This window comes from Gobius niger (assembly GCF_951799975.1).
Source record: "Gobius niger genome assembly, chromosome: 14".
In the NCBI taxonomy this organism is placed as follows: Eukaryota; Metazoa; Chordata; class Actinopteri; order Gobiiformes; family Gobiidae; genus Gobius; species Gobius niger.
In genome coordinates, this window is record NC_136865.1 from 10,273,167 (window position 1) to 10,298,399 (window position 25,233).

At 42.2% G+C, this 25,233-nt stretch overlaps 1 protein-coding gene across 3 annotated transcripts; it reads right to left on the reverse strand.

Annotated features, from left to right (window-relative positions):
• Window positions 1-18,317: 18,317 nt before the first annotated feature.
• gmeb1 (glucocorticoid modulatory element binding protein 1) lies at window positions 18,318-25,126 on the reverse strand. Of its 3 annotated transcripts, none has more exons than XM_079571378.1 (11): window positions 25,067-25,126; window positions 23,712-23,886; window positions 23,559-23,611; window positions 23,065-23,174; window positions 22,862-22,965; window positions 22,511-22,659; window positions 22,275-22,394; window positions 22,026-22,163; window positions 21,093-21,215; window positions 20,213-20,607; window positions 18,318-19,300 (listed from the first exon to the last, which is right to left on the reverse strand). In XM_079571378.1, the coding sequence occupies exons 2-11, from the start codon at window positions 23,825-23,827 to the stop codon at window positions 18,911-18,913; spliced, it is 1,698 nt and encodes a 565-aa protein (XP_079427504.1). In that variant the 5' UTR covers window positions 23,828-23,886; window positions 25,067-25,126; the 3' UTR covers window positions 18,318-18,910. The 3 variants fall into 3 exon arrangements, with proteins under 3 accessions (XP_079427504.1, XP_079427502.1, XP_079427503.1); XM_079571376.1 differs by having other exon boundaries at window positions 21,093-21,230; XM_079571377.1 differs by lacking the exon at window positions 25,067-25,126 and adding an exon at window positions 24,919-25,024 and having other exon boundaries at window positions 21,093-21,230.
• Between the last annotated feature and the right edge of the window lie 107 nt (window positions 25,127-25,233).

The following is a 25,233-nucleotide window of genomic DNA, read 5'->3' on the forward strand; positions in this document are numbered from 1 at the left end:
AATACGTGGGGACAGCGGCCCTGCCCGGTGATGCCCCAAACGCTGGACTCGATTAAGGGATGGGAAAAGTTTTATAAGTGGGGGGAGAAAGTCATACACAATTTTGTATTTTATTTTTTAAAAGACAAAAGAATATGTTTTTGTTCAAGGTCCATCCATCCATCCATTTTCTTCCACTTGTCCGTTGCCGGGTCGTGGGGGCAGCTGTTGGAGTGGCCCAAATCACATGGCACCAGCCCCTTATGGCTCCTCCTGCAGGTGGTGGGTCCACAGAAGGACAGCCTCACGATTAACTGGGCCTGTTGGTCTCTCATAAGGGGCTTCTGAACCGCTCTTTGTCTGACCCGTCACCGAGGACCCGTTTGCCTTGGGAGACCCTACCAGGGGCACGAAGCCCCCGACAACAGAGCTCCCAGGATCATTCAGGTGCTCAAACCCCTCCACCACGTTAAGGTGGCGGTTCCAGGAGGGGTTCAAGGTCATACAAATAAAAGAAAATGAAAAGTATCCCATAATGTTTTATTGTTGGTTCTATTGTATGGCCGTACAAAAATCTAAATAATGAAATAAAACGACAGAATACATTTTGCTTGACCCCCCCAAAAAAGTCGCCACATACGGTTCCTTGGAAAGAGATAAGATAAGATGGTACTTTATTGATCTCACAGATGGAGAAATTGCATATACATAATATACATATATTATATATATAATTGTATATATAGAATTGTATATAGTTACGTAAACTAAATTCTTGCTTTAATTTTTTTATATATTTTTTTATTTTTACATACAGTGGCGAGAAAAAGTTTGTACACTGTTTAGAATTTCTCACATTTCTGCCTAAATTGGTCACTAAATGTGGTCTGATCTTCATCAAAATCACAGGAATGATTAAACATTGTCTGCTTAACATTTACATTTGATCATATTTTTATTGGACACAACATGTAAACATTCACAGGAGAGCGTGAAATAAGTGAGTACACCGCCTGAATCTCACTGGACTGCAGCAGTTATAAAGAGGAATGGTCCAAGATTCATTCTGATCGTTGTGAGCGTCTAATCAGCAACTACAGAAAAGCAGTTATTGCTGCAAAAGAAGAATCAGCCAGCTGTTTAATACAGGGGTTCACTTACTTATTCCTTGCATGTTATGAATGTCTCAGGTTTTTCTGCTAAATATCATGACAAACTTTTGAATTGATTTTTCTATTGATGATAGCACGAAGTCCAGGCCTTGAGGAAACAAAACAGCCCCACACCATGATTCTCCAAGCAGGATAAATCTTAGACCATTCTTTTATACAAAACTGCTGCAGTTCAGTGAGATTCCGGCGGTGTACTTACTTATTCCAAGCTGTCCTGTGAATGTTTACAAGTTGTGGACTTCAAAAATATGATCAAATGTAAATGTTTGGGTGGTATTAGTTCAAGCAGACACTGTTTTATCAGTCTTGTGATTTTGAGGAAGATCAGACCACATTTAGTGACTAATTTAAGCAGACATGTGAGAAATTCCAAACGGTGCTTTCTCTCGCCACTGTATTCCATTAGTTCAATTTGCAGTTGTGCGTAATGATTGCAAATGTGGCACATGATTAAAAACATGCACTTGTTACGCCATTACTTAAGAATTAGAAAATGAAAAACCCTTAAAACACTCCTCTGCTTGTGTTAAACCCTTTAAAAGACCGCGTCCCTCCACTCCATAGCAAACAATAAACAACTTTCCCCAACACTCGTGGTACTTCAGAGTTCACGTTCACGCTGGCCCCAGTGAGTATTGAGTTTGAACCCGTTAAGTTGACAAGTCCTCCTCTGGCTGTCAGCATCCGACCTGAGAGGAACCAAGAATATCCCCCCGGAGATAAGGCAGGGGGACTTTGGCAGACTGCTGTGCAACATTTATGACAATCACGGCGCACCTCCAGCTCCTCGCCTGTTCCCCGCTCTCATTATCACACAGTCGCACAGACATGAGACAACGTAAACAAAGAGGCAAGGTGTGTGCGTGTGTGTGTGTCTGTGCGTGGGGTGGTGTTTCCAGCCAGGATTTGCCGCTGTCTGCTTGCGGAGCTACAAGATACAGTAACGGATGAGTGGGATGGGGGGGGAAATAAGCAAAGTATGACTGACGGGTGATGAGCAATGTTGCAGAAAGGCCCAAACTGATCATCCCACATCCCCGGGAAAAAAAAAAAGTAAAAGATGGATAGTCCTGTGTTTGAAGTGACAAAGAGGAAATTCCACCGTTCTGGACGACTTTGAGCAAAGTCTTTTTATGAAATAGCGACCACCATGGGTTTTCTTTTTGGTGTGTGTTTGGGATGGGGGATGTTGTGTGTGTTTAGTGAGGCGTTGGATTACGAGTAGCCAGTTCAGATTCAGTTGTCGTACAGTGTCCTGGCATGTTCTGACTGGGATAGTGTCCAGCGTTTACAATCTGGTGAATGGAAATGAGTAGGGAAAATTGGGACGGCAATGCCCCAGTTTCGTTTCCAAACACGATGGGCTCAGATGTTGGTCAGGAATCGTTTCAGCGGTTGTAACTCCAACGGTGGATCTGATATCACCAAGTAATTAAGAGTCTAGGGCCAATGTCAATGTTAGGGTTAGGCTGATTGTCTGGCTGTAACATTTGTCCTGAGCAAACAACTTTACATTGTTCCTGGACTCTTAATTACTTGATATCAGATCGAACATTATCCAACTTTCATGACGAACCGTGATCCAAATGATGCACAACACATTTCAATGAAAAGCTGCTGTATATAGTTAAAAAATACTGTTTTCTCACAAGGCTCGGCAGATTGAAGCATTGACAATGAGGCTAACAATCAAAATTTTGGAGAACGATCAAAACAATTTCTCAAAACAAATCTTTGGCAAAGGGTTCCGACCCACTAAAAATGTGTCCTCGACTGTTTGTGTGTCTTTGTTTGGTAGGAACAAGAGGAAATCTCCCGGAAGTATGCAAATTCCACACAGACAGGCCCCAACCTTTCCTGAACCGGGGTCCGCGCAATAGTCCGACAACCCATTAGTCCGACGTCTCATTATTCCGAAAATGTATGGATGGAACGGAATGTATTGTCCTTCCCAAAATTAGGTTCAGGCAAGAGTTCACTGACCTTAAAGGGAGGGGGGGTATTATGCAAAATCGACTTTTTCAAGCTTTACATCATGTTATTATGTCATTCCCTCATTAAAAATTGCCTTGGCACATTCACGTATTTTTGAGTAATCTGTAAAAACTCTGATGGCAGCCATTTTAGGGATAGGTTTGCCTGAGTCCTCCTAGGAACGCCCCCACCTCCTGGAGACGCCTCCGAGCTTTCGTCACCAGCCGAGTAACCAACCACTGCTCCTCAGCAGAGCCCCCTCCCCACTGATGCCACAGACAGCGTGTGGAGGGGGCGTGTCGGAAAGGCTCAGAGGCTCTTAAAGAGACAGCGGCCTATTTCAAGACATTCACTACAGCCATTTTGAGAGAGCAATTTTATACAAGGCAGTTATTTTAATTTACTGCATTTACAGACCAACAGAAGGTTTCGTCATCATTGTAGTGTGATATAGACTGGTGCTATGTGATTGAAAAAAACATAATACCCCCTATTTAAGGTTAGGGCCAATGGTTGTATATGGCTCTCTAATCCACAACACAACTGGGTTAAACATTTCGGACTAATGGCACCTCTGCTCAATGGTAATTTTTGGATTAATGAGGCGTTGGACTAATGGGCAGTCGGACCAACGACATGGCACCCCTGAACCAGCAACATTCGTGCTGCCTTCACTACTGAAAATACTGCCTTTAAACACAGTGCACACTACCGAATTGAGACTCTTCCCAGTCAATTTGACATAAACCTCATTGATTTGGTAAGACTCTTTGTTAGTGCGTATTGACAGAACGCTGCTGTAACCATCCCTCGCTTCTTAACGTAATCCTAAAGCCACTGTCAGGTCCCGAGGTCACGAGACTACTTCTTGTCTCTATAGAGATGACTTCTTGTAAGAAGCTTTGTCTGAAGAGATGGTTCCACTTCTGTGCTCCTCACACACGCTCATATGACTAAGCCGGGGAGACTTTTCACAGGCTTTCCAATTTCCAACTGAGTCAAGACTAAACTAGAAGGTGAAGGTGTCTATTGCGGTTTAAACAGCCTTAATAAAGCGATATAATAGAGGACCTTCTAACCTCACAGCGAGAAAACCCTGGCCTCGCAAAAGCTTAACTCCACCAATGTGCGCTTCATTTAGCTTTCTATCAAAACAGAACTGACAAAACGCAATATTGCAATATCCTCTTCTACAAGCGGGCCCTGCTGAGCTCCAGTGCATTAGGTATGAGCAGCTGAGCGGGACCTCACCCAGCAGCTCATTTCAGCAGCAAATTGTAACGTTTTTTCACATTGAACCCTTCATTCATGCTACATTTGTCACATTTTTTCTCCCCCTTTGCTCTCCCGTTATCTCTACCTACTTGAGTGTGAGAAGAGACTTCGCTTTATGTACAGGAACGGGGGGGAAAAAACGATGACTAAACATGAAGTTCCCGTAGCTGTTCGGGATTCGTTTCTTTCAGGAGAACGTTTAGTGAATGAAAAGGGATAAGAGTAACCCCAATTCTAAAGGAGCATGTGTGGTTGATGCATTTGTAAAGTCCAAATACTTTTATGTGACCAATAACTCCAGTCTTTTAACATTTTATAATCTCTACGGAATGAGCCACTAACCCCAGAGTTTGCCGTTTTGACGACCCAATCCCAAGCACCACACTCCACAAGTTTAACCGCGTTATTGCGAGACTCGGATGAAGTTTACCTTCAAATCGGCTGTATTGTAAATAACGTTATTGCAGCCATCTTTTTATGAGGCGGCGGAGTTTGTGTAATAAGCCGTGACTAAAATAAGCAGCAATATAGCGCCAGTGTGTTTGTCAGTCTCCATCTCCCTGTCGCCTTCGCTGCTCAGTTCTGTTTGAAATGAAGACATAAAGCAACAGAAGAGGCACTTTAGAGCGAGATGAGGTGCATTAAAACGTGGCTGACTCCTCTCCATCACATCGCTGTGTATACTCGTACACTTGAATTGTTTACGAGGAAACCAGGCGAATTCCCGGCCATCTGGAACTACGGGAGAACTCCATATCCCACACAGTCATGCCTACAGTGCCTCTCGAAAGTACTAATACACCTTGAATTTTTGCATGTTTACAACCATAAACATGAAGATTTCATTTTGAATTTCTTACTGAACGTTCACACACAAGTAACAGACAACTGTGAAGTGAAAGCAAAATGATCCATATTCTGTTAATTTTCAAAAAACAGAAAACCGAAAAGTGGGGCGTGCACGAGTATTCATACAGAATGAATTAATACTCTGTGGAACCCGCTTTTGCTGCAATGACTCTACAAGATTTGCACTCTAGAGACTGACATTTTAGCCCATTCGTCTTTACAAAACAACTCAAGCTCTGTCAAATTAGAAGGAGAGCGTTTGTGAACAGCAGTTTTCAGGTCTTTCCACAGATTTTCAATAGGATTTAGGTCAGGACTTTGGGCCATTCTAACACATTAATTTTTTAAACCATTCCATTGTAGATTTATCTTTGTGTTTAGGGTCACACACAAAGGTGAATCTCCGGCCCAGCCTCAATTCTCTTTCTGACTCCAGCAGGTTTTCCTCCAAAATGTCCCTGTATTTGGCTCCTCCAGAGTTATCTTGGGGCCCTTGGTTGCATTTCTTGCTAGTGCTCTCCTTGTTCGGTCTGATATTTTAGGTGGACGGCCGTGTCTTGGTAAGTTCGTAGTGGTGCTGTACTCTTTCCATTTCCGAATTATGGATGAAACAGGGCTCCGTGAGATGTTCAAATCTTGGGAAATCTTTGTATACTTAACGCTACTTTAAACTTCTCCACAGCTTTATCCCTGACCTCTCCGGTGTTCCTTGGCCTTCATGATGTTGTTTAGTGACCAATACACTCCGACCATAGCTCTGAGGCCCTTACAGAACAGCTGTAATTATACTGAGAGTAGATTGCACACAAGTGGCCTCTATTTAATGGTTAGGGCAAGGTGTGAACATTCTGCAGTCATTAGGAATGTTATAAAGGCAATTTAATGCACTCAAAAAATGCTGTATATGAATACTTGTGCATGCCCATTTTTCTATTTTTTGAAAAATAACAGAATCATGTATCATTTTGCTTTCACTTCACAGTTGTCTGTTTCTTGTGTGTGAACTTTCAGTAAAAAATTCAAAGTAAAATCTTTATATTTATGGTTTAAACATGACAAAATGTGCAAAAGTTCACGGTGTAGTACTTTCGCGAGGCACTGTATCTATTCTGCTTTCCCAGCACTCATCTGACTTAATTAGAAACATTGAAAAAGTGTTGCTTTGAAATTAGACCCATACCGGTTGGTCAAAGTGAATAATAAAATCAAATTCTCTCTGCAAAGAATGCAAAAAAATTCATTCATGGAAAGTAAACAATCATTCAACAAATGACAACAAAACTTGAAGATCCCATATGTGAATTTAATTTCCAAATTGCACTTGTTATCACGTTTCCCTTTTCTATTCCTTGAGAGAAATCTTTATCTAAAGCTTGCAGGAGCAGCCGCTGTGCATTTGGATACACCAATGTTCAGCAGAGCGCGTCGGCCTTGATATAATTAGGCTTTCTTCCAGTTTAATCAACTTACTCAGCTCAGACCACACACCACCGGCAAGCAGGCAGGAGCACCGGCGGCAGCAGGAGTAAAGTCTCTGTTTATATTAGCAGTGATTCTTTGGAGTTCAGAGTTGACTTGAAACACCTTTTTGACAAAAGGGTGCCAGGGTGGGATTTGGAGGACTTTTCCATTCCGGATTTGCATTAATCCACTCTGGAAGTGATCCCTGGAGGAAGCTTTGTTATCAGAGCAAAGACAAAGCCTGGCACTTGTTATTTTAGAACAGGCACATTTGCCAAATTGGTTGAATTCAGGTTCTATAATTTTCTGTCAAATTTTATACGACATGGCCTGTACTCTAAAACTCTGGGTGTCAGAGTAGAGTAAATACTGTAAAACCAATAGCCACACAGTTCAGACAGTCAGGGAGCTACTATAGAGCTGCTATGGATTAGTTTTCATGGAGTTTTTGCTATAGTGAACTTTGACATCATCAACCCAGGATTCGTATGCAAAGGCTTTAGTTGGAAAAATTGTAACAATCTAAGTTTCTTGACTTCCATTTTAACAATCCTTTTATGCGCTCCAACCACTGAGCTGCGATGCTTTCTGTTAAATATATGCGTACTTTTTCATAGACCCAGAGGCTAAAACACCATGACTTCAGCTGAAACTTCTCTCTGCAGTCTACTTAATATTCTGCACATTTTCCAATTTGGTACAGTTTTATCTCCGTTGCCACACAAACACATTTGTCTCTTTTAATTTTACACGCAAAAGCCCGCGCTTGACAAAAAGTGTTATCGCCAGCTCCTAACGAGAACAGGAGAGACAGAGAGGGCTTGGCTCTCTTCAAAATCCTCATTTTCAACACTTGTCAATTTGTTTCCCGTCCCTGACGCCTGTAACATCACTTTATGAAAATGCTTCTAACTCCTGGGACTGCTCTATATCTCGAACGCTCCGCACTTGCATCGCCCCCACATACTTGAAATGTAGGAATAGCTGTCCATCACGCTACAGCGCATCGGCAATGGCTGCCCATGTCCTCGGGCACTGTCTTATCCACTCCAGGCAGAATTCATCCTAAACTCAACCCCAACTTAACCAAAGCTTTTTCATACTCTCAGAATCGTTGGTATCTATAATATTGGTCTTAATTACATTGATGGTTAGACAAGATTTGTGGTATTTGGTCAAACTAGAAATATCATTTTATATGATGATTTTTCAGGCTGTAGAGCAACATTAAAGTACATTAACTGGTCATCACAAATTCTTTGACAAAACACCTTGTAATACGAGCGATCGCTGTTATTCTTTAGTTCCGCAATTTTCGCCGGATGTTTTGGTGAGTGGTAGGCAACAGCTGATGCATCCAGGCCTCGAACACGGCTTTATAAAATGATCGATCTGTTTCAGCGCAAGAGAAGCAATGCCCTGTTTATGAACATTGTTTTTTGCCGATCATAGGATTCTTATCATTTGTTTAAAACATAAAATGCCTACCATGTGACGACATCGCGATCGCTCATATTGGTTCATTGGTCTCATTTACAGTATTTCCTGGAGATTAGCTTAGACTGGTTCAAAAAGCTTTTACATTTGCATGATGCCAAACTGGAGAAAATGTGCAGTGGGTTGAAAAAGTATCCGCCCCCCTTTACCTTTTTGACATCTAGCGACACTATGGTCCACAAACATAAATATATTGAGCCCTTTTGAGGCTCAGTGTGGCCAAAGCAAAAGGTGGACGTGTCCTACAGCGGCAGGAACGACGACAGGAACAGAAGCACGCACGTTACATAGCTCTATCATGAGGAGGAGGGAATTTTCATGCTTCGATTAATTTATTTTAACACGTTAATTTGATCATTTTAATGCAATTCCTTAATGCAATCTCAGCAACGAATCAGAGTCTCGCCCCGCATGGACCGATGAGACAAGCTTTTCCTGTGAACCAGCCTGCCTGGTCCAATCAGGTGGGAAGGGGAGGAGCTTGATCATTAAAATTCTGTTCCTGCTCTCCTCTTTTTGCAAGAAGGGCTTACTCGTAAAAGAGGGGAGGAAATTGACTGTTTACTTTCAAATTTCACTCTATCTCTTCTCAATTTAAGAGGCTAAACCAGGTTTTAGAGTCAATGGCAGGACTAGAAAAACGTTTCCGTGGCATATTTGGATTTAGTGTTATTTTTATTATTCAAACGCCGACGCGTTTCGACCCTTAGGTCTTTGCCAAGGCAATGTGAGTTTTTTTAATGGCAAGACTAGTTTTTCATTGGAAGAGACAATTGCAGTGTGGGGAAAGAGGGAAGAAGAGCTGAAAGAGCCTCTGGGATGAGGCGATCGGCAAAACGTCCCAGTCCTGATGACTACTTTCTGAAAACCTACATTGGAAACCCCTGAATGACAGAGAGTGCACAGAAATACATTCTAAATGAAATGAAGCCTACTTTACTGGCAGCTTGCAAAAAAAACCTATATGCAGTTTGAAAGTCCAGCAATGTAATCTGGTATCCTTGAAGCTTTTTTATTTTATTTTCTTCATTTAGAAACCGCCTCATTCCCGGTGTTGTCATTTCACTGCAGCTTTTATGTAAAAATTCTTCACATAAGTGCTCCTGAGACTCGGGTCACTGTCAGCCAGCGCTGTGAGGAATGCGCCGTCGAGTTCGAGCCATCCGAGGACACCCTTCTGAACGGGAAAAATGAGGCGAAACATAACAAAAGGATGTCTGAGGGAGAAAGATTTATGGTGACGCGAGCCGCCGCAGAATCTCTCCCTCTCTACTGGCAGAGTAGTTAGCTGTCTCCCTGCCAGATAAGAGAAGGCAAGATAGGACGCTTCCTTGACCGACAAGGTGACAATCGGGGCCTCCGAGTGTGTAAACAAGAGCGCGGCTATCTCCCGAATTCCGACGCTGGAGTGAGGACCTCTGTCCGTCAAACTGGCCAACGGTCGTTCCCCCCTGAGAGACACCCTCCGGCACCAACCCGTGACAGGAGAAGAAGAGAAGTCGCACTTTCGGGCTAAACCAAACATGGCTGCCAGAGCGAGTGGACAGGAGGGACATAACAAACCCCCCAAATCAGACAAGGCTGACAGTTCTTTTGTGCGCGGTAAACATAGCAGGCACAAATCCTTTCACGCAGGACTGAGCAGGCAGCCGGTCCTGGTACAGTAGTGGATTAAAGGCTGTGTATTTTGTGTCAGTTGAGTGGGTGGGTTAGCCTCCTAGACTCTGGGGCGCAGTCTGGAAATGTCACGTTAGCTCAAAAGCTGTTTTTTTATTTTATCTTATTTTTATGAAGCTTTTCAGTACATCTAAGCAAACATCCTTTTGACAAGCAGGATCATTAGATGTTTTTCTGCGGTAAGAGTCTTGTACGGTCCAAATTACCACTTTCGTGAAACACTTTGTGTAAGCAAGAAAAGTGAGTCGACCGCTGAGACACTTGTTTTTGGTAGGGATCAATGGGCGAGGAAAGCCCTTCTCCATGGTCCTCATGGCGGGGAGCTGACATTGCTGTAATACCACCCCCGACTCCAAAGACACTTGGTGGACAGGATTCCAATGGTGACTTTACCCCTTCCCAGCACTGCTTAAAATCCTGGCTCCAAAGAGGTTTCTTTTCTTTTTTCTAAAAATTGCTATAGCCCATGTGACAACGCTGCTGTAGGCGCCATATATTTGACCACGCTGGTTTTGGTACATCGGCAAAAAAAGTGGAAGCCTAAATCTATGATTGACAGGCTCTGGAGCAGTGTGGAGGCTCGTAGCTGGTCCGCTTCCCACCTTTTTGCCCTTTGAAGGAACAGGCTTCAAAGGAGGAGATTGGGCATGTTAATTTCACAGACCACTCGGGGTCATTTCTATGAATGGGGCTGAATGGAAAATCGGTTATCTCTTCAATCTTATATATATGGTAGGGATCAATCAGTATTCCTACACTAACCCCCAAGGACTTTTTATTTAATGAAAAAGAATGATGGATAGGATATCATTACCTTAACATAATACAAAATGCAGCCTTCTTGGTGGTTGTTGCGTGAGGGGGGAGGGAAACGCTTTTTAGCCTGTGTGTAACCAAAACTCCCCAAAATCTCCTTTTTACTTTTCAGAGTTGGAAATATTTCATTCCTGTGGGGCCTGACACTTTACTGTTGGAGCTCTTTTGATGTGGTATTTGCTGCCTGCCTCCTCCTGCCCTACAGCTGCTCCTGACGCCGCTCAGATGTAGAAGCCCCACCAAGCTCTAAGAGTCTCTGCCTACATGCCTCTGAACTGTCTACCTGCGCAGTAGCTGATGGAACTATCATTGAACCGGGCTGGGACCATGGGGACAGGCTTTGGGAGGACGGGGTAGTGTGCTCTATGAACTTGCTAGTGCTGGAATATGCTTCATGAAGTTGTTTCTCTGATTGTTTCAGATTGAGACCCAATAAATTCCAATTCTATCATTTCCAGATAGGAGATTCAGTGTGGGTCACATAGCGGGCTCCAACCTGTAGCTTGGGACCTACAGAAACTCTCTGTGTCTTCATAGATATTGGTCACTGCTGTCTTATCTGGGTGTACACATTTTAAGTATATTTCAGTCAAACATACTACATAAAGTTACATCTAACAATTTATAGTTGCTACTGATTAGTCTAGATGTCTCTACCATAGGCTGCTGTTGACATTTTGTGTAGTTTTCAACTCAATCTAACTAATTCAAGAGCGTCACCTACCTCAAGCCAGTGATCGCATGGGCGAGGGTCACACCTCCACCTCAGCCTATCAGTGCAGAGCCACACCTACGTCACAGCCAATCATCCCCGGTCCTGCGTTTAAGCATTCATGGCTCGTCCGCTTCCCAGCTGTGCTACGACACACCTCCACCCCTTCACCGCCTCTTCTATCCACGGCTTCGCCTTGCTTCATCCTTAACCGGTCTCCCATACCACCACAAGTGTCCAGGCTCCGGGAGAAGACATCCCTAACGCTAACCTACCCATCCATAAATTTGCTAACTATAACCCACAAATCTATTTCCACTGCCGACACAAATATGTGCCAATAAATCTTTCTAATCGCTGCTTTTGTCTGTTTGAGTCTATCCAGGTTTAAGTTGTTTGAGATAAGTCGGAAAGTTTGCAGCCTCTCTTTAAAGAAGTTTGTATACCAAGACAAATTTTAGTTTTTAAGTAAATAAGACTGGTTTAAAACTTGCAACACTTATTAGTAACACTCCTACACTCTTGCAAAAAAAATTTTAAATGCTGTCAAAAGTAACGCTTGGATCATTGCAAGTAAGGTAAGTCTAAGTGACACCTTTGACAATGCTAGTCCGGTATTAGACGCGTTTACACGTCCAAAACGGGAAAATGATTCACGGCTTAATTAAAAAAAACAAGCTTCTAATTAACAGAGGCTTTGTCGCCATCACTCACAATATGACTAGGGTTCAAACTGTTGGAATGGGATGACACGGTTTGTTTATGGACTCCTATAGATAATGTCAGAGAGCGCTTCCTCCGTCAGATGCGAGACGACATGTTTGTGGGTCTATTCTGAGGCAACACATTAGCCGCCGCGCTGGGGGTTAGGAGAGAGGCGGGAGGGAAAACGTCAGCTCGCTGCCCTGACTTAACAACCTTTCAACCCCTCCTGAGGCTCTCTGACAAACAACTAAAACTTCTGTGGCTGTTTTTATCTTGTTCGCGCCATGAAAGCAAACTCAATTTCCACAGCGGAGGATCCTGGGTAACTTAGCGACAGCACATTACCCTCTCCGGACCAAACGATGACCCGTGAAGCTTATGCTAGGTGTGATCTACCTTATAATAATAACATACATTTGATATAGCACATTTCGAAAGAACCCAAAGACTTTACGAATCAAATCAAATAAAACACACAAGGAGGTGTTATTGTAGGTTGTAGGCGATGCTGAAACAAGCAGGTTTTGAGAAGTCCTGAATAAAAATAAAGACGTGACGAATAATTAAACACTGGACAAAGCAGAGTAAAACATAAGACAAACAGACAAAAATAACAAAAAAGTCTCACAATTGCAAGAGTTAAAATAAGCATCCAGGTCAAAAGATACTTCATTAACCAGACTTTTGAAAGGTTGTGAAAATAACACATGGAAGAACTTGCTAATTTACTAATTTTCCACCAACAATGTGATGTCTAATGTGTCCAACCTGTCATGTGGTTTTACTCAGGGCTGTGTTCTGGGGCCTGTTTTGTTTTTTGTTGTACCTGGTGCCTCTTGGTCGGTTAATTTGTGGTTTTAAATATACACTGCGTTCCAAATTATTATGCAAATTGTATTTTTGTGTCAAAAAGGTAAAAAAAATTGTAATAATAATGAAACTCATGGATGGTGTTGTGTCTCCGGGCTCTATGAATCACTGACATTAATCTCAGAGACCTGGGATAATTAGTTGTCATGAAGCCCAGTTAAGGGGAAAACTACTGAAAAAGGGTGTTAGGGTCTCTCTGCTGATGAAAGGCATGAAATAGTTGAATGCCTTGGTCTAGGTATGAAGACCTTCGATATATTTAATGAAAGATTAAGCGTAATCATCATACTGATAAGAGATTTGTGGATGATTCAGAGCACACTCCAGTTTGTGCAGATAATGGCACAATATGGACGGTTTCTGCCAGACAAACACATCAGATTAAGAGAACAGATGCTACAAAGCAGCATACAGGTATTTGAAGCTGCTGGTGCCTCTGGAGTCTCCCGAACATCAAGGTGTAGGACCCTCCAGAGGCTGCAGTTGTGCATAAAACTTCTATCCGGCCTCCCCTAAACTGTTCATTGAATGTTCATGAACAGAAACGGCTGCAACGGGCTCAGAAATACATGAGGACTCATTTTCAAACAGTCTTGTTCACTAATAAGTGCTGTGTAACCCTGGATGGTCAGATGGTTATCGCTGGGAGATTTTTTCCACCACATTTAGATGATCCTCTACCAGGTGAAGACTTGAAAATTATGCTGACTCTCATTTGAGTTGACAATTTAGAAAATCTTAGAAAAATGTCATTTGCATAATAATTTGGAACGCAGTGTTTGTGTTGTTTGTATTTCTATGCAGATGATTTTTAGTTGTATAATGACTTCAATGACTCAGAGTTTAATTTTTTAATCTGTGTTCTTGCAATTATATCAAAAACTGGTTGTCTTCGAATTACCTTCAGATAAATGTGAACAAAACTGAAACTTTGATTGCGCCTGATAAAAAGATTGCCCTGATCAAGAACGTCCTTGGTGCTCTGGGCTCTGTTTAACCCAGCCTCAGAAACCTCAGGGTTGTGTTTGATCAGTCTATGTCTTTGGAGGGTTACTCTTGTCAGCTGAGAAATATCACTGAAGTGAGGAAAATGCTGTCAAAATTGGATCTTGAATTGATCATCCATGCTTTCATCTCGTCACGTATTGATTATTGTAATTTTGTTTTCACTTGTTTAACAAGTCGACTCTAAACAGACTTCAGAAAATGCGGCTGCCAGACTTTTGACAGGTCACAAGCAGAACAGCTCTCATCACCCCCAGTCTATCAAGTCTCAATTGGCTTCCTGTCAAATTTCGCATTGACTTTAAACGTTTTGTCCTGACTTTCCGGGCGTTGCATGATCAGGCCCCTCAGTATATCGCTGATTTGTTGTGCTCTTACACCTCAGGGCACACCCTCCGGTCTTTAGGCCAGTGTCTCCTGAAGATTTCCAAAACCCAAAGAGATCAGGCGTTTCAGGCTGTCCCCAAACTCTGGAATGGCTTGCCTCACTCCCTCCGTGACCTCGACTCTGTGGCTGAAAAACTAAAGTTGGACTTTTGTGACATAGTCCTGTTCTGTTGATCAGATCATCATTATATTTCTGTGATTTCAAGGTCAAGACGTCGAGGTAAATATATCTGTACCAAAAAGGTAAATTTGGTTGGCAAAGAGTGAGTCAGTACCATACACACACAGGCACAGGGCAGCATACTGCAGCAGGGTTGGTAGCAGAGCTAAACAACAGAAGTGACTTCAGTGCACAGGTATATGGGCTAGAAGACAGTTATAAAAAGCACAACAATTAAAGACAATCTTTCTTTTTTTTCCCCAAAGGGAACACTTGTATAGTTCCAATAAGTGTCCGCCTAGAGGAAGCTCCAGAGACCTGCGCTGAAATTCCCATTGAGTAAATGTGTTTACTAAAGATTCTAAAAGTAAGTAAATATAGCCTTGCAATATAAAGTTTAAACCAGCACACAATAAATGCATAATTGCTGAAAATACAGCATGCAGTTTATATCTGTGTCCGCCAGAGGGAGCTCTCAGTGTACAGTATTTTCTGTTATTTTGTATGTGTTATATGTTTAGTGCTTAAAACGTTTTTCAAAAAAACTTGACAAAACTTAAACACTTTAAGTTCATCTCAACACAGCTTTCTGCAGTTGTTTTATAGGTTGCGTTCACTTGTCGATAAAGACCTTTCATATCATTTTGAGGTCAGTATTCAATTGTAGAAATTGCGGATATGTGGACGTTGTGTTTTCGTCACTTTTGTGTCACTTTCGTATTGTGTTTTTGTGGCTTTGTTTTTCCATTGCTTTTTTCCATTGCTTTGTTGGGTTTTCGTCTCTTTTTGTCATGTTTTTGTGGGTTTTTCATTGCTTTTGTAGTGTTTTTGCCATGTTTTTTTGTCACTTTTTTGCTGCTTTTCTGGCACATTTTTGTTCCGTTTTCATCCTCATTTTTGTCACTATTTTGATTCTTTTCTTTTAAGCTTTTAGATTTAGGTAAAGCTCGGTTAAGGCGGGGGACAAGAGGAGAAAATGGAGAGGCCAGACCGGTGGCCCGAGAGCCAGTGGCCCTTATGTGCTCTTCCAGAATGGACATATGGCCAGTCCGCCCCTGGTGAGTAATGATAAAATGCATGTATAAAAGTGGCTTCTGATCCAAATGTTAAAACATATTCCATTTTTTTCTGCTTATTGTGTGTCGGATGCACATCTAATGACCACTAAAGATCATCTAATGGAGAAAGACTTCAGAAATTGTGTAAATGCCATGAAACAGACATTCGTACCCCGCCATAGGGTCTGGCTTAACCATTCCATATGGGGAGAAAAAGCTCAATTTACAGGTTGCTATAATACTTACGCATTTGTAGGCACAGGCTCGGACAAATACCACAGTTTATGCGATTTTTCATGGTGCAGCAGCAGCTAGTCACACAACATTCGTGCTTTGACATATAAGAACTTCTCGAACAGCACCCGTAGGAGTGATCATTGTGTCGTCACGTCCGAGGCTCTGCTAAACAACACAAATGTATATAAAAAATGTATTAAATCGATAAAATATTTCTATTGTGGGTCAAAACAATAAGATGTTTAATTATTGCACTGATCCAATGTTTATGTTTTATGTTGTAGCCTATGGAATATTGTAAATTCAAGGGCTTTAGTAGTTGTGTTTTGCTTTAGTTCTGTTTTATTAAGTGTTGTTAACAGCAGCTTCTTCCTCCTTGTATGACGCGTTGCCGTCTGTAACATGTGGTGGTCTCTGGCTCCCTCTTGTGGACACAGTTTAACTGCATTATTATCAAATTACAAATTATGCCTAGCGCTACATGGAGGTTAAATGTGATATAGTGCAGATCCAGGGAAAATCACATCTCTATGCTCAGTCAGATCAGTCGGTGCCGATGCTTGATATTTGGAGTCAAACGGCTCCCGGTGACACTTGCATCTCCATGTGTAGATATAGCATCTGACTTTGAACCCTAAGATCCAGAGTTTGATGGTGATCTTGGGCCCCAAATGCCAAGAGCTCTGCACATGAAAGCCATATTCAACCATTTCAGTTTTCTAGATACTGGTGTGATTTAAATTTCCCATACAGACTTCAATACCAAATTTAATTGAAGATGGTAAACACAAATTAGGACTTTGTTGGGGTCGTGGGAGAGAGTCAGGTCCTTTCATTTCACTTTATTATCCTAAACTGATCAGAGCAGCAGATAATTGGTATTTATTGATCAAACTGTAGAAGGCTTCGTAGAAGGCTATAGTAAATTGTATGTCATTTATTTGTTCGAGACTGTGCATGTTAAGGAACATAGACACGCCCTATTATATGATATTGTACTTGTTTAGTGTTAGGGGACACTGGAGTACCCAGAGGACCTCCACACACACACACAAAACAGAAATGGCCGTCCAGCCCGGGTCTCGAACCTGGGACCTTGTTGTGGTGAAGCATGCCAGCTTTGGGCGCCAACCTAAATAGTTTTATTTCTCTGAACCTTTATTGTTGCTGTCACTCACAAACTTAAGCAGACGTTTACTAGAAATGACACTTTATACAAAATAAATTCACTAAATAGGGATATTATTTTTCTTTTATTAGACTGGTCATTTCTGTGCACTCTCTGTGTGAGGGCAATGGTGATCTACACCAAATAATAAGAGGAAAGTAATAACTGGCGTCCATAGAGCCCTGTCAACTCTGGCCTTTAATAAAGCAGACATACATATTACCCTATGTATTAAATCCATCATATATGTAACTGTAAAATGACAGTTTCATACAGCCATCTGTCTTGCCCGATATAGAGTGAGCAGACAGTGCCCTCTGGTGGCACAACATTAGAACAATCTTTTTCGTTTTCATTTTAATTCTCTTAATAAAACACATTACAAATTCATTGTGTAAATATCCTCTTTTAAATTAAATTATTGCAAAATGCACATGTCTTCAACAGGTTTTCAATTGGTGTTAGCATAAATTAAGATGTCTTTTGTCCAAGTTGGTTAAGTCTTGCAAACTAATAAATACAATATGACACTAATATACAAATGTAAAATACAGGCATACCAAGCGTAACATCAGAATTATCTTCACCTTTCATGGCCCAGTAGATCACTTGACTTGCGCATACTGACAAAGCAACACGAGAACTATTTAAATAATAATAGCTATTCTCTCCACAAATTCAGTCAGCAAGAAAGCACTCCCAAAATAATCAGTGCACAAGCAATGCAATTCCAGTGAGATCGTTCAGTTGAACTCGACACAGAAGAAGACTTTGTGCCCAAGCTGTGACTAACGAAATGTTTAAGGGAGTAGGCATTGTGGCAAAAAATAACAAACATCTGGAGCGGACTTGAGAAGGCAGCCACAATGTGCAAAAAACCTTACATCTGCAATAGTTCAAGATGCAACACTACAACACAACAGACAGTGCAATAATCCCAAAGTTAACTTCAACACTGAACCTGGTAAGAGTGGAGACCATAGGCCTTAAACAACGGCAATGGCTCTGAACAGCCTCATATCCACCAAGGAAAGATGCGGTTTAGGATCGCACACAAGCCCAAATGGGTCATTCAAGTGGGCGGTCACACAGTATTTTCAGATCCATGTGATCCGAGTGTAATCTTAGAAACAGAATTCATTTCCTGACTCGTGCTGTAAATCTCTCATAATCTTGTATGAGAACTAATAGTAAACTGTCAGTTTACGATGGCTTGGGCGGTAGAGAGATTGTCTTAGAACTTCAAGGTTGGGTAAATGACCTACCGTAGAGTAAGCTTTATAAGCTTATAGACCACAATACAAATCCATTATTATTGCGCATTCTATGAGTTTTAAGTAAAATTACTTATGCTGGGCTGCTGTCTATCCTTGTCGTATGGGTGATGCCGATGATAGAGATAATGACTTAAAAGTAAGTCATTGCTTTAGTAAAACGTTGGCTTCTGTGCAGGTTATAACAGATTGTGTTATACCCGGCTGAACTGATCCACTTGGTGAACATGAGGCTTGGACTGAACAGCACCAGTGAACCCTGCAAGTGCTGTCTCCTCTGATTGTTCAGAGGTCACACAAACCTTTCCAGTTACTTACAACTTTGGTCCAACTTTCATGACATCACCACCGTTTCTAACTTTTCAATATTGGGTGACTTTTCATATATTAACAAAAGACCATGTTGTAGTAACCTGGAATGCTCCTGACTTTACAAAACTAAATGTCTGCGTCTAGGCTTTTTCATACAAAGAAGAAAGGTGGTGAGGAACATCTACCGAGACACGCAAAGAAGGAAATGGCTACCCCAGCACTTGGTTTGAACCCAGTGCCATTTCGGTGTATTTACAATCCACAAAGTCCACACCTGCTCCGCACATTAAAAAAAGTCTATTTGACCCTCCTGAGTAACATTTTAATTTTCTAACACCACTATCTGAACTCCAGGTAACTGTCCACTGGCGTCCAACTGTAGCCCCTGCATCGTTTCCGTCTGCCCCTCCTGCGTTTGGCACTGTGGCTCCTCCCCCTCTGTTGCCATGGTGACCTCCATGCCGCTTTGGACCATCATGGTGGCGTCTTTGGCGGCGTCCCCGGTGAGCTGGAGCTCCATGACCTGCTCCGCCGCTGCTGCCGTGGCAGAGTTGATCTCGATGACCGTGTGCTCCTGGTTCATCGACTGCACCTCGCCCTCCTGCTGCACCACCACCTGGCCCTCCAGGGGCACCATCTCAGTGGTGCCGCCCTGATGGCTCAGCTGAAACAGTTCCAAGGGGTTCATCATGGTCCCAAGCTGGCTCGAGTCCTGCATGACGAAACACACAGAAAAAATATAACATGACACTAAAAGAAATGTAAACTTTGCGGACTCATTAGACTGAACGATAGAATAAATATTACGCATGTGTCTGTTTAAGACTGTTTTGGACCGTCTTCACTTGGTTATGTTTTACATTAGGCCACTTTTTGGGGAAAGGTTTGTATAAGTTGTTTTCACCTAACAAGAGGGTGCTATTACCAAGATCAATAGAAAAAGCAAAGATTGTGGGCCCAATCTTGTGTTTCAAAACACAGACTATAGCGCAACATTTTGCGCTGAGTAGGAACACACTTTGAGATCTTGCAGCTTCTAGACTTAGCGCATTTAAGTGGGAAGTACACGGGGTGGAGAAACACCTATGTCCGCAGCCGGGACGGGGCGAGGGAGAGGGGTTATGGGGGAGTGTGGGGTGAACGTGCTTTTGTTTTGGTCGCGATTATGGCCAAGCAAGTGCTGATCTCCGCCACAGCGGGACCGGCATAGGTTTTATCTCTTTCTCTAGAGACACGAACATTGTTACAATTACATTCAACAATTATTATTATCTTGTTTCACGCACCTCGAGGGTTACTACCGATTATTTAGAAAGTTATTAATTTAGCACAAATCTGTAATTATTCATAGAGTGTTGTATTGAAAGGCAAAGCATCTAAAACTTTCTTCTTTCTTTCTCCTTACAAACATTTGACAAATGCACTCGTTTCCCCCCTCAGGACAATGTCAGAAGATTTGTCAAAAATCCTGATCTCACCAGAAGAATGTCTTGAGCAGTACAGTCTAGTTTGAATTATTTTTTACTTGTATTTTTACTTGTAAAACATGAAACACCAATGCTTAGGTGCGACAACGTGCTTTTAAAACGGCTTTACAGTAATCAGTGAACACAGGTCCACTCACCAGAGTGAGCCCGGACGAGGGATGCAGCGTGATGGTATCGGTCTTGCCGTCCCCTGCCACCATGAAGCGGGTGAAGAACTGCGACCCGGCCGGCAGCAGCGTGACCGTGTTGGGCGACTGGGCCAGGGTGGCGATGGGCAGCCCCGTGACCGTGAGCGGCTGCCCCACAGAGGACAGGGAGATGGGGGAGAGCACGGTAAACTGCTGCGGCTGGAGAGTGGCGGTGGTGGTCGTCTGCGGGGAGGTGAGTAGCGTGGTGGTGGAGGCGGGGCGCGTCAGCCTGGGCCGTTTGGTGGGGCGTCTAGGGGGGGTCTTGCTTTTGGCCGGCTGAGGGTAAGACAGGAGGGCTCGCACTTGCTGCTGCTTCTTCTGCTCCTCCAGCTGCACCTCAAGGTCTAAAACAAAGAGCAGAGAGGCCTGACGGAGTCCATTTGAATGCAGGCCACAGCCTCGTGTTGATATTTGTGCTCAGTGTTGGTTCGATATCACGGCCATGCCCGAGCTGCAAAATGTCAGCTGTAGTTTCTGAGCTTTTACTTCATACAGTGCCATTTCAACCTTTGGCAAGAACATAAACTGCTATTGAAGTAAGTTATTGAGTTGCACTTTTATCACTATAACCTATACTTTGCTTTGGAGAGAGCCATTTTATTTTTTCTGCCCAAATTCTCTACTCTGAGTATTGGATGCACTATGGATCCATGTTTGTCCCTTTTTAATAAGTATAAAACAAACTGATATCCTATTTTCAGGCACTTCAGAAAATGTCTGTAAAGGGTTACCACAATATAACAGGGAGACGGCGTATATTACGTCTATTACGCCGATATAATTTACCATCTAATCAATTGCAACCATCCAAATTAATTCGAGTACTCACTGCTGAGGACCTGGAGCTCGTCCTCCTGGCTGGGGTCCATCTGCTCTCTCCTCCGCTCCAGGATGCTCTTGACGGAGTCCAGCAAACCGAACACTTGGGCCAGGTTACTCAGCACAGCCACCTCTACCATACAGGAATCTGAGATCAGTGCGGCAATCAAGCACAGGGTCACTCATTGAGAAAGAAAGGACGCATTCAGCTGCAGTACATTCCAACAAATTCTGTATAATAACTAACGGAAATACAATACGGCTAACGGGCAAAGCTAACTGTGGGCTAGCGCCACATTAGCAGTATTTACAGCCAAGTTTAAGCTGAAAAAAATATCTCCATTGTGTAATTGGGTTGTGGCACAATGTACAGTATCCCTCTCTCCCTTTGTCTTTTCTGTCAGCGGAGTATTTACTCTCACGGACAATTAATGAGGAAAAAACCGCATCTGCAGTGGCGCGTGTGGCCTCTAGGGGCAAAAGTTACTTACTTCTGCTTTAATTGTCTTTAACTTTAACTGTAAAGCAGTTTATAATTGAACAGTGTTTTTGTTTGTTTTTGGATACAGCTCTATTTGTAATGAATTTCTAATGTGAAGTATAATTTTAACCCTTTTACCCTATGTACACACTATGTACAACCTTCCAATTACCATCAGGCCCAAACATAAAAAAGGGAAAAACATAAATTGGTGCCAACAGTACACATGCTACTGTCTGAAAACCGATAACCTGGCCGCTGCCGTAGACCACTGAATGTTATTTTGAGCCACAAAAGTGTTAAGTGCAGCTGGATGCTCCTTTATTCTTTCAAACAGTGTGATTATTCTGCGATATTGGTGTATAGAAAACTATTCTGGTGAACTATGGATGATGCTTTGAAGACCTCAAACTACAGATCCAGGTTTATGGTGTCAGAACAATCCCAATGGCAGATGCGTACCTGTGTCCTGCAGCCCGCCTGGCTCACTCCGCTGCTGCACTCCGTTGAGCAGCGCCAGCAGCTCAGTGTTGATATTGGTCACCACTTCACCCAGCAACCCCACGTCAGCGATGCCCTTCCAGAAGTTCAGCGTGTCCTCTGCCGGAACACACAAACAGACGCACGCACACACAAAAAAAACATTGGCTTTATCATGTGCAGTGGAATCACAAAGTATGATTTTCAAGCAGATTCTAATAGAACAAATACCGGAGATCTCGCTGGATTTCTCTGACGCGTCCCCAGCTCCTGAGCTCCACTCCATCTTGGTGCTTAGACCTTCTGTTTGGACATCTCCTCCGGTGGCTCCATTACCTAGAATAGTCTGGCCTATGAAAAATTACAAATATAGAGTATTACATTCACCAGTTCAGTGGAGCAATGTTATAAGCTAATGAAACACCATATTGCAACAGTATATTGCCCATTGTGCTTTGTGGCTTTACCTGCAGAGGATGTGGGAGAGGTGAGCCCTGTACCATCAGGAGGAAACTTGGTATTGTTTATTAGAAGGTCAAACTTGGTGCTTCGACAAGTATTGGTGCAAAGTGTAGTGTGCTGGTAGAAATCAAGCTGGCCTGAATCCATCATTTTTCTGAAAAAATAAAAAAAAATAAACACTGGGTACTCAGCAATCAACAGAAAATAGAAAAGTGAATCAAGTCTGAGCTAAGAACGAGATAGTGAGTGTCCTTTCACATAAGATAAGGCAGATAGTTAAGATAAGACTTCGAGATTCATACCTGTGAAATGTAATCTAAATGCCATTTGATCAATTGTTCAGATGTTCCACCGACCTTAACATGACTCCATGCATACGGATGGCTCTTTTCCAGTCCTTCAGAGTGGCTTTCCCAGAAAGATGTACAAACTGTTTTGGGCTAATGAGCTGGTCTCCATACTGGTTACAAAAGTACACGTTAAAAGTAGTGAGTCGATGTAAAGAACAGGATTACTGAAATGTATTAACTAAGGTAAAGAATTGAAAAGCATAACAAACCTTCACACACTTTACATTTATTCCTGGACAAACAAACTTCTTCAAGAGTAACACAGCTTTACAGTCGCCACATGTGATGGGACAGCCAATATCGACGTCTTCCCCTGGTTCTGAAGACATGAAATTTAAAAGTAGCTTAATTACAATGCCAGACATATTAGTTTAGTTTCATTCATTGTCATTGTAAGATACAACGAAATGTAAAGGCACAGGTAAAAGTGGTCACTAAAAACAACACATAATGATTACAAGTACTGCTTTAAAGCTAAAATAAAACACCTGCTGCACGAAAATACAAAATAATACACATTTAGTTAGTCAGAGGAATGTCGTAGACTTGCATTCAGTAGCTGGATTGCTTGAGAATATAAACTGTTTGCCAGCCTTGCAGTGTTTGTTTTTATAGTAAGATAGCGTCTGCCGGCAGAAGCTGAAACAGGTGATGTGAAGGATGAGAAGAGTTATCAAAATAAAAGCAGAGAAATGTAATTTACCTGTAGTGGCCTCAACAGCCATGACAGCTGCAGATGCTTCACTTGATTCATCTCTACAAAGTTAGATAAATACAATGTAATAAAGAAACTATAGTTAGCAAGGTTGTTCTAGTTAGAAGCTTATTAAATAATGAATAGAACTGTCATACATACCCAGTAATTTGCTGAAGTTGTAGAATGACTTGAGTCTTATTGGGGTCATCAGGGTCTCCCTCTTCAACTTTTACCATCACCAGCTCCTCCCCAGCAGGCAAAGTAACTTCATCCATTGCGGTCTCCTACGCGGGGGCAGCACTTCTGCAACAACTCCTCAGGATTTTGATCATCTCTAAAAGACCATAATGGGTGTAAAAACGTTTATCAGGAGATACATTACAAATGTATACCCAGTGTGAGTGACCCCAATTGAATGAATACATTATCCTTTTTCTCAAATTTGGATCCGATAAAAAAACAATTGTATATCGCCTAATATTTCTAAATGAGCAGTTTCCATTGTTTTATTTATTTATTTTTTTATTTGATTGGGACAATGCATATTGATGAACAGTTGCGCATGAGCACTGTAAATATGCAGCACATACACAATTTACAATTTACAATTAACATAATGTGACAACAATAAATGCAGTAACAATTAAAAGTGTTCACAGGCCTGATAAACTGTTAAAAAGCGCCCCCTGTACAATAAGACTGTAAAGTAACATGTGCAATAATCTCTGTATCAGCTGCACTTTATTAACTTCTTGAACGCCGACTGTAACAAGTGAATTTCTCCTTTGTGAGATCAATAAAGGTTTATCTTATCTTAACTCACACTAGCTGGCCAAAACAGAAACACACCATGAAAACATTTAGCAAATATTTAATCTCGAACAACAGAGTTAAATGTGTAATAATGTTGCCAGTTGTATGAACTAAATACATTTAATCAGATTTGTCTTTAAAGTGGAGGTTGAAATTAATTAATAATAACCCTCTAAGAAAAACACGTTTAAGTGGATCTTAAAAACATGTGTGTGATTACACTTTTTGAATGTTATAATGCCGCACATCGTTGCCGCCAAAGGCAGCTGACAGCTTTTCTTAGCTGATGTAGAGCTGCTCAACCTAGCATTGACGGTAGCCATTATGGCTAATGCAAGGGCGTCTCTGGCTGAGCAAAACACAGAAACAAGAGTAAAGTAAACGGTCCTTGGTGAGTAGTGCGCAGCATTAAGAGTGTGACGGCTGCGTGCCGCTTGTCTATGAACCGTGCGTCCCTTCGTAACTGTGCATTTTAACTCTCCGCTCCCCCTCAAAATGACGTCTCCCTGTGCGGCAGCACGTACGGCAAACAACGGCACGGCGACGGCGTTACCTCCATTCTGTACGAGCCTGGCTGATTGGCTCTGTGTGAATTACAGCCGAAACCTCACTTCATCTCCCGTGTATGCGACCCGAGCGTCTTCATCATTTACCCAAAAGTATATTGATCATTCCACAGAAACATATAATTCAAGCCTTACCGTTTATGGGCTGAAACACATCCTTAGATTGGGAGAATCTGAAGCGCATGCGCACATAGCGGTTACAGCTTTACTTCCTGCTGAACAGCGGCTTCTTTTCACGCTTCTGTAAATCCTGTTAAAACGGTTAAAACACACAACTTTTATCTATTTGTCTGTTTTCTTGG